The sequence below is a fragment of the Haliotis asinina genome, chromosome 7, assembly GCF_037392515.1.
Source record: "Haliotis asinina isolate JCU_RB_2024 chromosome 7, JCU_Hal_asi_v2, whole genome shotgun sequence".
Taxonomy (NCBI): domain Eukaryota; kingdom Metazoa; phylum Mollusca; class Gastropoda; order Lepetellida; family Haliotidae; genus Haliotis; species Haliotis asinina.
Window position 1 is genome coordinate 40,805,359 of NC_090286.1, and position 13,518 is coordinate 40,818,876.

The following is a 13,518-nucleotide window of genomic DNA, read 5'->3' on the forward strand; positions in this document are numbered from 1 at the left end:
AATGAATCATTTCCCATACTTCCAGCCTCTGATAAACTTTCAGTGACAGAAGTGTTAAGGCAGTCTTTAAAATGAAAACATCAGTGCTGTATATATGCTATATCATGAATGTTTATTGCATCAAATATTTACATAAATCTTATGATTTTCATATTCAGTTGATGAACATCATTATGAGACTTAACAGTACTTATCAACAGTTCTAAAACAATGTACTGACTCCATGTATATCGATCCTAATTACTTCAAAGGTGTAGCTGTAAACTTATGTCAGCTCCATGTGTCACATCATAATATAGCCTCCACGATCATGAAACTATGAACAATGTTAATTTTTTATATAATCTGTGGTAATGGCACCACTGTATATATATGTGTACACTTTAAGGTTATACAGAGGTAAAGGCTGATCATTGCCATATATCAACAATGAGAACATGGTTGAGTGTTACTCTCGATGTAAAAATTACACTGACAATGGCTGGGCAGACCTTCAGAGTTATTTTAAGGTGAATATGGTCTGATACCACTTTAAGAAATATTCCAGCAATATCATGCAGGGTGGGATTCAAACATTGTAGTCGTGCCAGGAATCAAACCCAAGTCTTCAGAGTGACACTGACTATGCCCACCCACTGACAATACACCAACCACAAGTCTACTCCACCTCCCCCAGTAGTTTTACACCTGTCTGACTAATTACATTGCCTGACTTGTTGGTCTTTATGACGGAAGGAACATGACATAATGATGTGGACACAGCCTTTCTAGTTCTGGTGTCAAGTAAATCAAGATTCAGTTGTTTAATCGCAGGATAAAAGCACTTATATCCATCTACATGATTCATGTCACTTTTGTGTAATAAAGTGTCCTTTCGTCGATTTAGCTGTTCCTTTCCACTGACAGTGCAGATGCAGTACAACAATGCCTCATCCATAATGCTAATGGACATTAACAGTAGTTGTGAGATACACAAGGCATCAAGCTGGATTCTCAGGATGCATTTTAGCTTATCTTCTGCTTCTTCCACAAAGGGGTATCATCATCATCTTTTTTCTCTGTCTCTGGTTCCTGGAATACCTTGTTAGGCTGTGTCCTGCAAGCAACAGACTCTACACTGCACACATCTCATATACATCTTTCTGACAACTTATTGCACTAAATGGATCTGTACGTAGCTGACAGTCCATGACCATATTACACACTCTCTTCCATATTTTTTCTTATTTTTTAAAATTTTGTTTCATTTCATATTATCAATACCTTCTGATGACATAATGCAGTCTGATGACAAAAACAGGTTCCACTGTCTGTAGATGGCATGACATCTGGAAAACTGAACAAAATACCAGATTCCGATGTTCTGAGCACTTAGTTGATCTTACGCCAATACTTGGATACAGACCTGCAATGAATGTTTTACTAAATTTATAGATACAGCAACAGAACATCCGTCTCTGCTATCCATCTGCTAAGATAGGCTCCAGAATAATGAGCTGGGTCTTACTTCTTATATGCTGGATCCACCCAGTATGGATTCTCCTCTGCCTCCTTTGCATGTCTCAAGATGGCACCACGAGGATCATTTTCATACTTGTCCGGCTTGCGTGTGATGAGTGTCTGAACCACATACTGAGACAGAGTAGCACCTTTAGCTCCGACTCGACCACCAGTACCTGTAACAGAGGATGAGTAGGGGTCATGGGCAAATATATTACAGCAAACGCAAACTCATTTCATCCAAACATACCTACCCTGTGTCACTAAAACCCATCTGGTTGTACAACCACCTGCATCTGCCTCATTCCTCATTACATTCCCCCAACCAAGTTTGACAACTGTCATGTTCTCAAGATCAAACATGTCCACTACCATTAACCTGCCAGTTCCACTAACATATTTACTTCAACTCACCTGGTCCACATATTTAACTTTCCAGGGCCTATATTTTCGAAGCTCTCTCAGTGCTAAGATAGTCATAAGCGCCATTCATTAACATTACCTTACGGCAATCTAGCGCTAAGATAGCTTCGAAAATTCAGACCCTGGTCCACATCTTTAACTTACCTAATCCACATCCACATTTGCTATTTGTTTGGTCAGGAAACATGCTCTTACTTCATCAGTTAGCCTTGCACAGCTTTAATCTTGCTTGCTCCACTTGTAAGCTCTGTATATCTAACTCATTAAACCATCTGGCCCAATTGTACAATAGCTTTCTGCTTGGTCCACTAACATGTTATCTCAATATCTTATAATAATGCTAATTTTTAGCCTAGAATCCAACCACCTGTTGCTGTCTAGCATTACATCATTACCCTGATGGAACTGTACGTTCAGAGCTGCTACTAAGCGCTAGGCATGACGATATAGGTCCATACATCCACTATTCAGGTACCCATTTAAACAGCTGGGTGGACTGAGTGCAATGTGGACAAAGTGCCTTGCCGAGGGACACATCATAGTATGAGACCCACGTCACAAATTTTGGTGTCTCCACCAGGATTCGAACCTTTGGTGTGAGAGGCCAGCATACTAACCACAACACCACTGTGCTCCAAGATATCCCCAACAATGTTTACATTATCTAAACTTGTTCACTTCATACTTGTTGCCACAAATATCTGCAAAACTGCTAATGTAGCATTGAGCAACTTTCACTCACTTGTGTTTGTTAAATCACACGTTCTTTTCATAGATATAGACACTTGTTAACTCACCTGGTCCACTAACAGGTAGATCTGGCCTTCTGCTCTTCAAGGGATCTTTCCTGACCTTCTCTTCCTGTTTACGTGTGCTGGTGGGTTTCCCTTGACGGAACATAGGCAGTGCATATGCTGGAACGTGCAAATATAGCAAATTTAGATGTTTGAAACTTAAAATGACTGCTCACATTTTGACAACAAGTCATGACTTGTTTACATTTTTCAACCATGCTGACTTATCTACAGCGACATGTCCAAGGTCACAGAACATTTTCCCTCAGAAATTGTCTGCCTGACTTGCATATTTTCACAGTCTTCCTCTAAACCTGACATTTCATCATAACCTGTTTTCCAGTTATGTACCACTTTCTTCCATGTTTGAATCTTACGGTAATTTCATCATTGCCTGTTTTCAGCCTTAATCTTAGTAATACCAACTCCAATACCACCTGACTTACGTGTAATGATCGTCTGTGATGCCATCACCTGCACCTGTTTGGCCTTCCGTTTCTGCTTGACGACACATAACATGGCCCCCCTGTAGTACAACAACCACACATTGGGACACAAAGAACTGAGTTGCATTACACTCAAACAACAATCTAAATATATGCAATGCCAAAACTACTTGTCCCATGATGGGTACGCAGTAGAATGTGACTTCCAACTATCAACAATTACCATCAAACAACAACTGAAAACATCATATGCCAAGGCTAAAGGAAAAATGAATGGGTACCCTGTAAAATTAGATATTAACCTTCTAGTGCCTCTCACACATCATGGGTTGTATACTCCCAAAGAAGCTGAGAACGAATTTAAGTCCACACTGATTTACACTGACTGAGGCAGATATTTAGCAATTTGAGCACATTTTGCACATTATAGATAAATGAGCATTGCATTATTGTTTCGAACTTTGCCTTTCACATACTTAAAGAAAGAAAAATTGTTAAATTGTTTGTTGTTCAACGCTGCCCTCAGCATTTTTCCAGCTATATGACATTGGTCTGTAAATAATCCTGCCTGGATGAAATAATTGCTGACATCACAAGCATCCATCATGAGATGCCACCTACACAGTTCGGATACACAGACATGTGTGAATATCAGTGAGTCTGACCCCGCTAGTCACCTCATAGCATGGGTTCTAACCCAGACTTTTAAGGGTGCAAAGACAGAACAAGAAACTGGAATCAACGACATCACAAGGTTTCTGTACAGGATTTTACTGACCAAAGTAGTTTATCAGTCCAGTCAGGAGAGTTAAAAAGCCAGAAAAAAATTGACTAGGCCTAAGGATACTGTTACCATTAGACAAACCCAGTGAAGATCTGGTTTAGTCTTTAGTAACCCATGCAAAAAATCAGGTGGTCAGGCTTTTTCCTTGTCATCATCCTATATCAATTATATTGATCAATGCTCATGTTGTTGATCACTGGATTGTCAACTAACCAACCAACCTTGAGACAAACAGACAGCTGTTAATACAGATATATATTCAACAGAAGCACATCGATCATGGAACACTGCAGCTCTGTAACATGCAAATGTCAGACAGTAACAAGGAAAATTCATGACTGGAACTGACCTGTGACTTTTCTTGGGATCATAGTAAACTCGAACCATGCCATCACCGGATCCAACCACCATTTGGTTTAGCCTGGGGTGCCACAGTGCTCGTACCACACTCTGTAACATAAGAAGTTTATTTACCATTCCAGGCAAATTGGGACAAATCATTAATTAGTTCAAGTTCCTATAGACCAAAATTCTGCATTCAATGCAATCCTGTTTCACTAGGTTTTACAGCCTCTTTTTCACTGCTATTTTCTGCAGACTTGGGGCAGAATACTGACCTCTAAGTATGTCTTTCAACACTGGATGTTTTCCATTTTCTCATGGAACTATATTTACTTAAGAAAATTAGACAAGTGAATCTTAAGGCATTTTCCTGGGAAATATTTTCTTAAGCTCACTAAGGCCTATATCTCTTCAGCACAAATATTGTGTCAAGTTCTGGGTAGAGTAAAGAGAGTGAAGTATTAGTGGTCTAACTACCTTACTGCCTCATGCTGAAGGTGGGTGTGTGCGTGAATTTAGTTTTATGCTACATTTAACAATGTTTCAGCAATATCACAGCAGAGGCCAGAAATGGGCTTCACACACTGTGCCCATGTGGGGAATCAAACCCAGTTCTTTGGTGTTACATGCGAACACCTTAACCACAAAGCTACCCCACCGCCCCTCATACCAAAAGGCATTGAAAGATGGTACTACTTTTTACCCTTCCTGCTGGTTAGGGATAAAACAAGGATTGGATGGCACAGTATCATAAGTTCGGAGGCATGTGTCTGTAAAAGAGAATACAATATAGACAAACTTTATGGATAACAACGTCTGTATCTCAGTGTGAGTTTGGCAGGTACAAGAATCTATAGCGACGCTTCATACTTACAAAATACAGAAGTTGTTATCCATACAGGTTGTCTATACTGTACTTCCCAACTTCTAAAATGCCACATGAAGGAGTTATAAAAGAGATATAGTCTTGAACACAAAGTGTCTAATATACAGGATATAGTGCACCATATCTTAGTGTAAGATTACTGACATGCATGCATTGGTCATTCTGCGAGATCTGCACTAATTTTCTCAAAACTCATCTAGATTTAAATTGCTTCATTAGTTTAAATAGCCAGCTCCACATGAAAACAGCTTTAGAAATGAAAACTTTCAAGAGAGACATGTACCTTGAAACAGAAATTTGACTATATTTTCCAGTAGGAAGTCATGAGTACTTACTGAATCACTTATCTCCATTTCTGTCACCCGGTTCAGTGTGTTTCGATCAAAGAAGATGAGTTTACCGGGACCCTGGCCTTTCCTTACTGATATCCCAGTCACAACCATCTGATCATCAGGACTGAACAGACAGTCTGTCCTGTAGACGACCATAGTGCCAATCAATGAAGTCTTTACAGTTACAATGAGTAAGTCTTAAAGAAAGAACAGAAATTCTCTTCTCACTTCTCCTGCCATTTTAGAGACCATAATATATGGCCAGGCGAGTGATGATGATTTAATTAGGGGTCACCCATTTTGTTTTGGGGAGGCAGGAAGTCATCAACTTTGAACACGTGTACTAGAGGGGGTCAGCAATATTGTACATAGAAATATAAAATAATTATGCTTAAATATTATGGGAAGGGATGTTTGGGGAGGGGATGGTTGGGGAGGGAGAGGGGGGGGCATTGACTTTGTAAATAACAGGACAGGGTCACTTGAGTTTAAGTGGAGTATCATTCACACTGTACATGCTTCTCCATGACAGTCATCATCATCCCACCTTTCCCTAAATTATAATGGACGGTCACTTCGAGTCTTTCATTACGTAAGGAATTCTGTGAGTACAGTACTTACATTGGGAAGAAATTTTCAAGATCCTTGACAACTGCAAGTGGCTCCTTGAATTTTCTGATGTCCCAGAGCTTCATAGTGTCATCCCCTGGCATCAAAAGTGAGTTGGCTAGTTTAGGATTTGAAATCTGTATGATTTATGCTTATACAATTTGACAGGACAGTTGATGAAAGTCATTTGGACACATTTCTCACTCATATGTTCAACTCTACTGAAAGACTTACCTCCCCTTGAAGCCAACACTGTCCCATCATAGGAAAAACACAGGCATGAAGTCTCTGATCCATTCATGTGGGCTGATCTGTTGTAGAGAGCGACATTCACCTGTGTAATGCAATGGACAGTTAGGTACCTTCGTATGTATGTTTGTGTGGGGTGCAAGAGGATGTGCACATACATTAACCAACTGCCAATGTTTCAGCAGTTGTTCTTCACTTCCCAGGTTTGAATCACCCACTGCAAACCACCATGGGTTTCAGTGCATCCAGAGCGATGTCACATTAGAATGAATATGTTTTACTCCATGAACAAATACAATAGCTCTTGGCCAACTTGTACCATAAATGTAGAAGTCTCATAGCACATCAGCCAGAGAGAAAGTTAATCTCACATAACACAGTATGGATGTAAATTATTTGATTTAAATGAAGTCAAGGGGGTTGGAACATGCTGTTGCAGTCACCCTATCCCCTCATCTCTCTTATGATATGAACCCGTGAAGGTCCCTGAGTAGAATAGGCCTTCAGCAACCCATGCTTGCCATAAAAGGCAACTATGCTTGTCGTAAGAGGCAACTAACAGGATCGGGTGGTCAGGCTCGCTGACTTGGTTGACACATGTCATCGGTTCCCAATTGTGCAGATCAGTGCTCATGTTGTTGATCACTGGATTGTCTGGTCCAGGCAAAATTATTTACAGACCATCACCATATAGCTGGAATATTGCTGAGTGTGGCGAAAAACTAAACTCACTCGCTCACTCACTCTCATGAGATGCAGCCAAAATGTAGAGAGATAAGTGTTTGCATGCTTTTCTTATTACTGGATGACCACTTGCCTCAGTAGACACTCAGAGGAAAACTGATCTGGAATCAATGGACACATGAATGGGGACACAGCCTCAGCTACCAACCTGTGCAATTACAGAACTGTGGAATTATCGAACATGCAATAAAGCAGAGTCTTTGAGTGTGATACCAGTGACTCAACAATCAATACTATATGTACATACAAAAGTGTGTTTCCTGTGGTCCCACAGCTGAATAGAGCCATCTTGACATGCTGCTGCTATGTAGATGCCGTCATTACTGTAGGTGCAGGTTGTTGGGATAGTCCGACGACCGCTGTTACTCTTTGGCTTGATTATTCCTTTGTGTCTCTTAGACTGATTGACATCCCAAAGTCGCAGTGTGCTGTACAAATCCAACTTATTAGAGTAAGGAAGCAAGTTGGCAGCAAGTGTACATTGATTTGAAAGTTGTTTAGCAATGAAAATAAAAGTCTTTAACAACACTGTTTGTAAATGTAAACCAGTTTGGTGTAAGGGTAAGGTTTGAGTCTGTTAAGAATAGGGGGTACAGGTATGTCAGCCCTTTTTTTCACTACATGGTTTATGGATTCCTTGGCCTATAATGATAAGAAAGTGTGAAAGAAAATCATTTTATGTTAATTTACTCTAACCCAATCTCTGCACTCTAACTAGAACTTGACACATTATATGCCACTGACCTGATAGAAAAGAAGTGAAAATACAATTGTGAAAAAATAGCAAATCATATTTTTCAAACATTCTGTGAAAGCGAACAGAAAAGAGACAAAGGTTATGTCACAGGCCGCTCAACTGGGCAAGCTGCACCTAGCAATTATGACACACTCATGTGTGCAAATAACATCTGCATTTTCCCATTTTCTTTCCCTACTTACCGACAACATAAATTTATTTAAAAATCTGTAAACCAAGAAATCAATAAAAAGGCCTAAGTACACGGTGCAGATTTACATCCATTGTCAATGCCAGAAACCTATGGTCATTGGTTTGTCCTGATTAAAACATGTCACCACCAAACCTGTGCTTAGAGTATCACTAAGGTGGTAAATGTCTGCGACTTAACATCACTCTCTGGTTTTCACCCCAACTCAAGATAAGACAATGTGATCTGACTTAACTGTTGTTCAAAGCAGCGTAGAGCAAAGATTCATTAGAAAGAAGTATAAATGAATCACTCAGAACAAAAGTTCAAGAAATGTATCATTTACTTTAGGAACTTTAAGCTCATGAAATGTATAGACATATAAAACAAACAAAATGTGTATACATGCTACATGTTTTATCTATGCTAGATAAACGATAGAGCTGACATTTTTCTGTTTTAGTACACAAGTATTGCACATGGCTTACCCATCATTTGAACATGTGAGAAACTCCTCCTTGATCTTGGGATTCCAACTTCCACTATTCAGCATGGCTGTATGGCCCTGCAGTAACCATGGTAACAGGAAGAGTTATCGAAAATGCACACCACTGAAAGTACATCTTAATATACATTGAATTTAAATGGCTCATAAGAGGAGATTTTCCAATCACATACACTGAACATAAATGACAACAATTTCTGGTCACAGGGATCATGTTGAATAAGTTAACTTACAGAATCAACTTTCATATTTGTTCATTGCAATGGAAGCACACTTCAAATCGCAGTGAGAAAACCAACTGGACCCATGACTTTCTGCTTGTGACCCAGTACCTTGGTGCTGGCCATGTCTACAATGTACTGGTCCCCTTTCACACACTCCAGCACCTCAAAGCCGTCACGGTCGATGACCTTTGCCTGGGCACTGCCAGCCACTACCAGAATCTTATCTCCTGTTGTACTGTATGAGAGGGACTTTATCTGATGGCTGAAATATGTCACAGTTGTTTGTATTCAGATATGATAACAACCAGAATGATTCTAGTAACTACACATACTCACTCTACACCACAGTGACATTTTCCACCCAGAAGTCATATTGTATTTTCCTGGTGTGCATTTCAATGGCGTCGTTACTGTTCCAAATATTGATAACAATCATTTGTTACAACAATATAATCCTGTTTTGATGATTGTAAGAACATGCCCAAATATAAACACTTGTAATCACAAAAAAAACAAAGGAACTCATTATCAACCATAAACCAGTATTAGTAATAATAGTTGGAGATTATTACCATTCACATGGACGTAAATTTCGGAAACTCTGTAATGAGGCATCCATTCCAGCAAAATCCCAGAATCGGACATCGAAGTCAAATCCTCCGGTCACTAGACGGGCCCCTGAAGGGTCTAATGCCAGAGCAGACACCTGTAACACAACATCGACATGAACAGTTTTAACAATGTAATTTTTATGACAAAACTGATATTTTATACTAATGACATGTTGTTTAAGCAACCTGCCCCAAACCATGTATTTACCACCAATTTCAACTCTTGTCATTTCTGTATTTTATTAAAATACAACCCTAGATATGCGTATGCCCCTAAGTCCTTCATCCTTAATAATGGCTTTTATAAATGAATAACTGGTATTACCCTTGACAACCTGGCAATCTTCATATTGCCTTAGACTAATTAAATGATGGCACAGTGTATTTCCTGAGATCTGTTCACTGGAATTCTTGGCAACAATTAACAGAAAAGATTATTTATCATAGTGTGGGACAGTACACCTTCCAGTTTTCTTCCAGTGTGAATAATAGAGGTGTCACGATACAGAAAATTCACGATACGATACATATCGTGCTGTCTTAGAATGATACGATATGACTCGCTACACATCAAGATATGCTATTCAGCTATTTTTTTCAGAAACATATATTTTCATATCAAGTAACATTGTAAAAATTGACGTAACCGTCAATTTCTTGTGATAATTAACAACTTTGAGGTCAACGATACGTATCATGATACACAAAAAAAAGTATTGATGTATTTAGCGTTCAATAAAGTATCATGATTATTGATACTACGATATATCATCACAGCTCTAGTGAATAATTAGTTGCTGAGAACTTACAGTTTTGCTCCCATGATCTAGAACAAGATCATGACTTGATGGAATTTTCTTGTCAAGTGACTGCAGACAGAATAAACCATCATATTATTCACGACATAAAACAGTCAAACTCCTAATGCTTCAGGTGCTAAAATGATAATACCTCTGCAAATGTTTCCACTGACAAACTATGTGATAATAACTGTTTAATTTCATTTCACAAGTGACATCATCGGAAGATAATGAACAGGATTTTAAAAGATGAAGATTCATTGTTGGAGGTTTTCTCATTGCTGATCTAATACAATAAAGTCTAAATAATGGTGTTAGAACCTGCACTGAAACATGGCAATATCAGAAATAAAGAGATATCCATCCATGTATTGTTATCCTTCTCTATACATGAGTGAGTGAATGAGTATTGTTTACAAAGCTTCTGACAATATTCCAGCAATATGATTCCAAGCAAATTATGGCACTGTACAATTGTTTAGTCTTTGAGCTCCTTTTTCATATATTTTATAAATACAGGAATAATTTTTCTGTATATATACATTTCAGAGTCCAGAAGTTCCACAAGAATAATTGTGTCTTTACAACTCACCTCTTCTTCATCATCTTCCTCATCATCATTTTCATCTTCTGAGTCCCCACTTTTTGACACTGCCATTGAAGATCCCGCCATCTTCGAATCATCACCACCAACTTGAGCAAATCCTGGTGGAAGAGGTGGTCCAATTATGTCGTCATCTGAGTTACCTCCCTTTGACCTCTGTTTTGGTTCATCTGTACTTCCCTCATTATCCGAAGAGGAGGAGCTATCTGAGTCACTGTCAGAATCACTGGAGTCGCTTGAATCATCCTTGGGAGTTTTTTGTTTCTCTGTAGTTTCTTGAACAGTTTCACCAGTTGTATCTGGAAAGAAATGCACATTAATACATGGTATGAAATGCCATAAAGTTCCAGCTAGACCACTGGATGGGTTAGATGTAAACCTTGCCAACCATGATCAAAATCTACCTTCCCACAGAGAATACTAATTCACTTAGTATAATTAAATTAAACCTGTAAAACAATAATGATTTATATTTAACCCGACCTTTGGACAGGTGAATTTGAGAATCTGGCAGTCAGAAAATACCTGTCTGACCACCAGATTCCTTCAGTAACTTCTTGCAACAAGCATGGGTTGCATCCAATTATAACATGGATCCTAACACAAACTAATGATAAAGCTGGATATCAGAATCACACTTTCAACATAGTCCAAGGATGGGTTTTTTTGTGTGTGAATCTGTGCATTATTGTTAATGCTGGGATCCACAATTGCCTTAACACTAGTTACCACTGATATTGAAACAAGCATGAAGAATAATATTTAGTGATTTTGAATAATTAGCATGTTTAGAGATATGAGGAACGTTTTTCAAATCTTGTAGGTAACTGTACAAACCCCCTTTGTCTTGATTTCTTTCTCTTGCCGTCTGACGGGCTTCTTCAAACATGGCCATGAAGTCAAACGTCCGAGCCTTCTTTTGTGTACCTGTAGAAAGAAGTATAGGATCAGTAAGAATGGTAAGGGTAACCTTAATTCATGTTGTTGTGGCTTTGTATTTCCACTTAGCATTAAATACTAGAGATTAAAACTTTCAGTACCAATAATTGCTGCTTAATGTTTGTTTCACAATAAGTATGAATAGTTACATCTGTCAGTTTCAGTTTAGTTGAGGATTGGAGAGCATGGTGAAGTGAAATGGTGTTGAATGCATTTACGATTATTGCACTTATACAATAAACGTATATTTGTCCGGCTGCTTGTACATGTCAGGACAACAGGTGGTTTATAGTGCCAGCATACTGAGAAATCACATCGCAGATCACAATGGATAACCCACTCAGACAGAGTGTCCCTGATGCTCCACTCAGATATAATGCCCTAAACTTTCCAGCCAGCTTTTATTCCATAATGGGAAGAACTAGACAGAGAAACAACAAGTACTATCTTAAAAATGGCTCTTGATAAGACAGGTATCAGATCACTGAACCGCTGTTCTCAAACCAGTTGCTCCCAACGAGGACACTGTTTAACATAAATTTATGAGTACAAACACATCTTGTCAAAAGTACCTGAAGGCTCCATGGTTCTTGTTTAGCTGTTTCCTGCCTCAGAGTCTCTACAAAGTGATATGCTCAGCACTGAAGTAAAAATGTAAATGTGTCTTTTAGGGAAACAAAAAACATTAACCTGCAATATTTTGATCGAACAGTCATTCCAAGACGACGACGGAGTATAAGTTCCTTTCCCTTAAAACAACAAATAACTCAGTGTACTAACAGATATTTCTCACCCCATGTCTACGTAGCAATTTCGAATCGTTTCTCAGTCCTTATAGATTTGGCAACTTGCGACAAAGCATACACTCTGACAGGAACACATTCGATTGTGTTTTCGATTTATAACATGACTTCACTTAGAAAATGATCTGAAATAAACTAGTATATATGTGCAAACGTACGACCACATTGCAACACCTTAAACCGAAAATCCGAATCCTTCAATGGCATTCATGGAAATATATATTAACAATGTCTCTACGTTTCATATGAAAAACGTGCACTTGTTTACAACCGGAACTGGAAATAAGAATTTGGGAAGGGAGGCAATTTTTAACGTGATGTTTTTGATATACCGCTAAATATTTGCACAAAATCATCACTAATGGGGCCGATTAAATAACACAGGAATAAGATGCATAGTATAACTGGCTGAAAATGTATTTAAACGAGAAATGCACTTTTTCACACTTCCAGTGTAGCGCTTAGTTTGAAAATATATCGGACTCAGAGAACAAAGAACTCCATTTAAACTGAAGGAAAGCCCCTGTCAGATGGGTAATGCAGGACCTGAGTCTAGCCTTGCTCCATATAGAGCGTTTTCATTACAGAATCTGGTCGACTGTAAGGAAAACAGTATAGTGCAGTTCTTGTGAAACATACTGCACTTCCTTGGTGGTTAGGCTGACACGGCGTGGTATAAACTGGAAAAATGTTCAAAGCGGCGTTATTTGGGACAGTAGCGTAGTGAGTGGCGAAAGCGTTCGCTTGTCATGCCGAAGACCGGACTCGATTCCCAACATGGATACATTGTGATGTCCATTTTTGGTGTCCACCGCAGTGAAATTGCTGGAATACTGATAAAAATATCGTAAAACTAAATCCCAAGTGGTGTTAGAACCCAGCTCACTCACTACATACTTTTGGGGTTACTTGACCTTATGATATTACAGGCAACTGTTTGGATGAACTTCCCGCTGGAAAGTCTCGCCACGTTTTGATGCAGATGCTGCAATCGTTA

At 38.9% G+C, this 13,518-nt stretch overlaps 1 protein-coding gene across 3 annotated transcripts; it reads right to left on the reverse strand.

Moving 5' to 3' along the window:
- Positions 1-91: 91 nt before the first annotated feature.
- LOC137290472 (WD repeat-containing protein 70-like) lies at positions 92-12,822 on the reverse strand. Of its 3 annotated transcripts, none has more exons than XM_067821424.1 (17): positions 12,680-12,822; positions 12,291-12,359; positions 11,617-11,706; positions 10,768-11,078; positions 10,185-10,244; positions 9,337-9,470; positions 8,873-9,026; positions 8,524-8,600; positions 7,357-7,537; positions 6,351-6,450; positions 6,129-6,213; positions 5,511-5,649; positions 4,297-4,397; positions 3,164-3,243; positions 2,721-2,837; positions 1,508-1,676; positions 92-1,096 (listed from the first exon to the last, which is right to left on the reverse strand). In XM_067821424.1, exons 2-17 carry the CDS (start codon positions 12,301-12,303, stop codon positions 1,006-1,008), a joined length of 1,902 nt encoding a protein of 633 aa, XP_067677525.1. In that variant the 5' UTR covers positions 12,304-12,359; positions 12,680-12,822; the 3' UTR covers positions 92-1,005. The 3 variants fall into 3 exon arrangements, with proteins under 3 accessions (XP_067677525.1, XP_067677527.1, XP_067677526.1); XM_067821426.1 differs by having other exon boundaries at positions 12,512-12,814; XM_067821425.1 differs by having other exon boundaries at positions 12,696-12,811.
- Between the last annotated feature and the right edge of the window lie 696 nt (positions 12,823-13,518).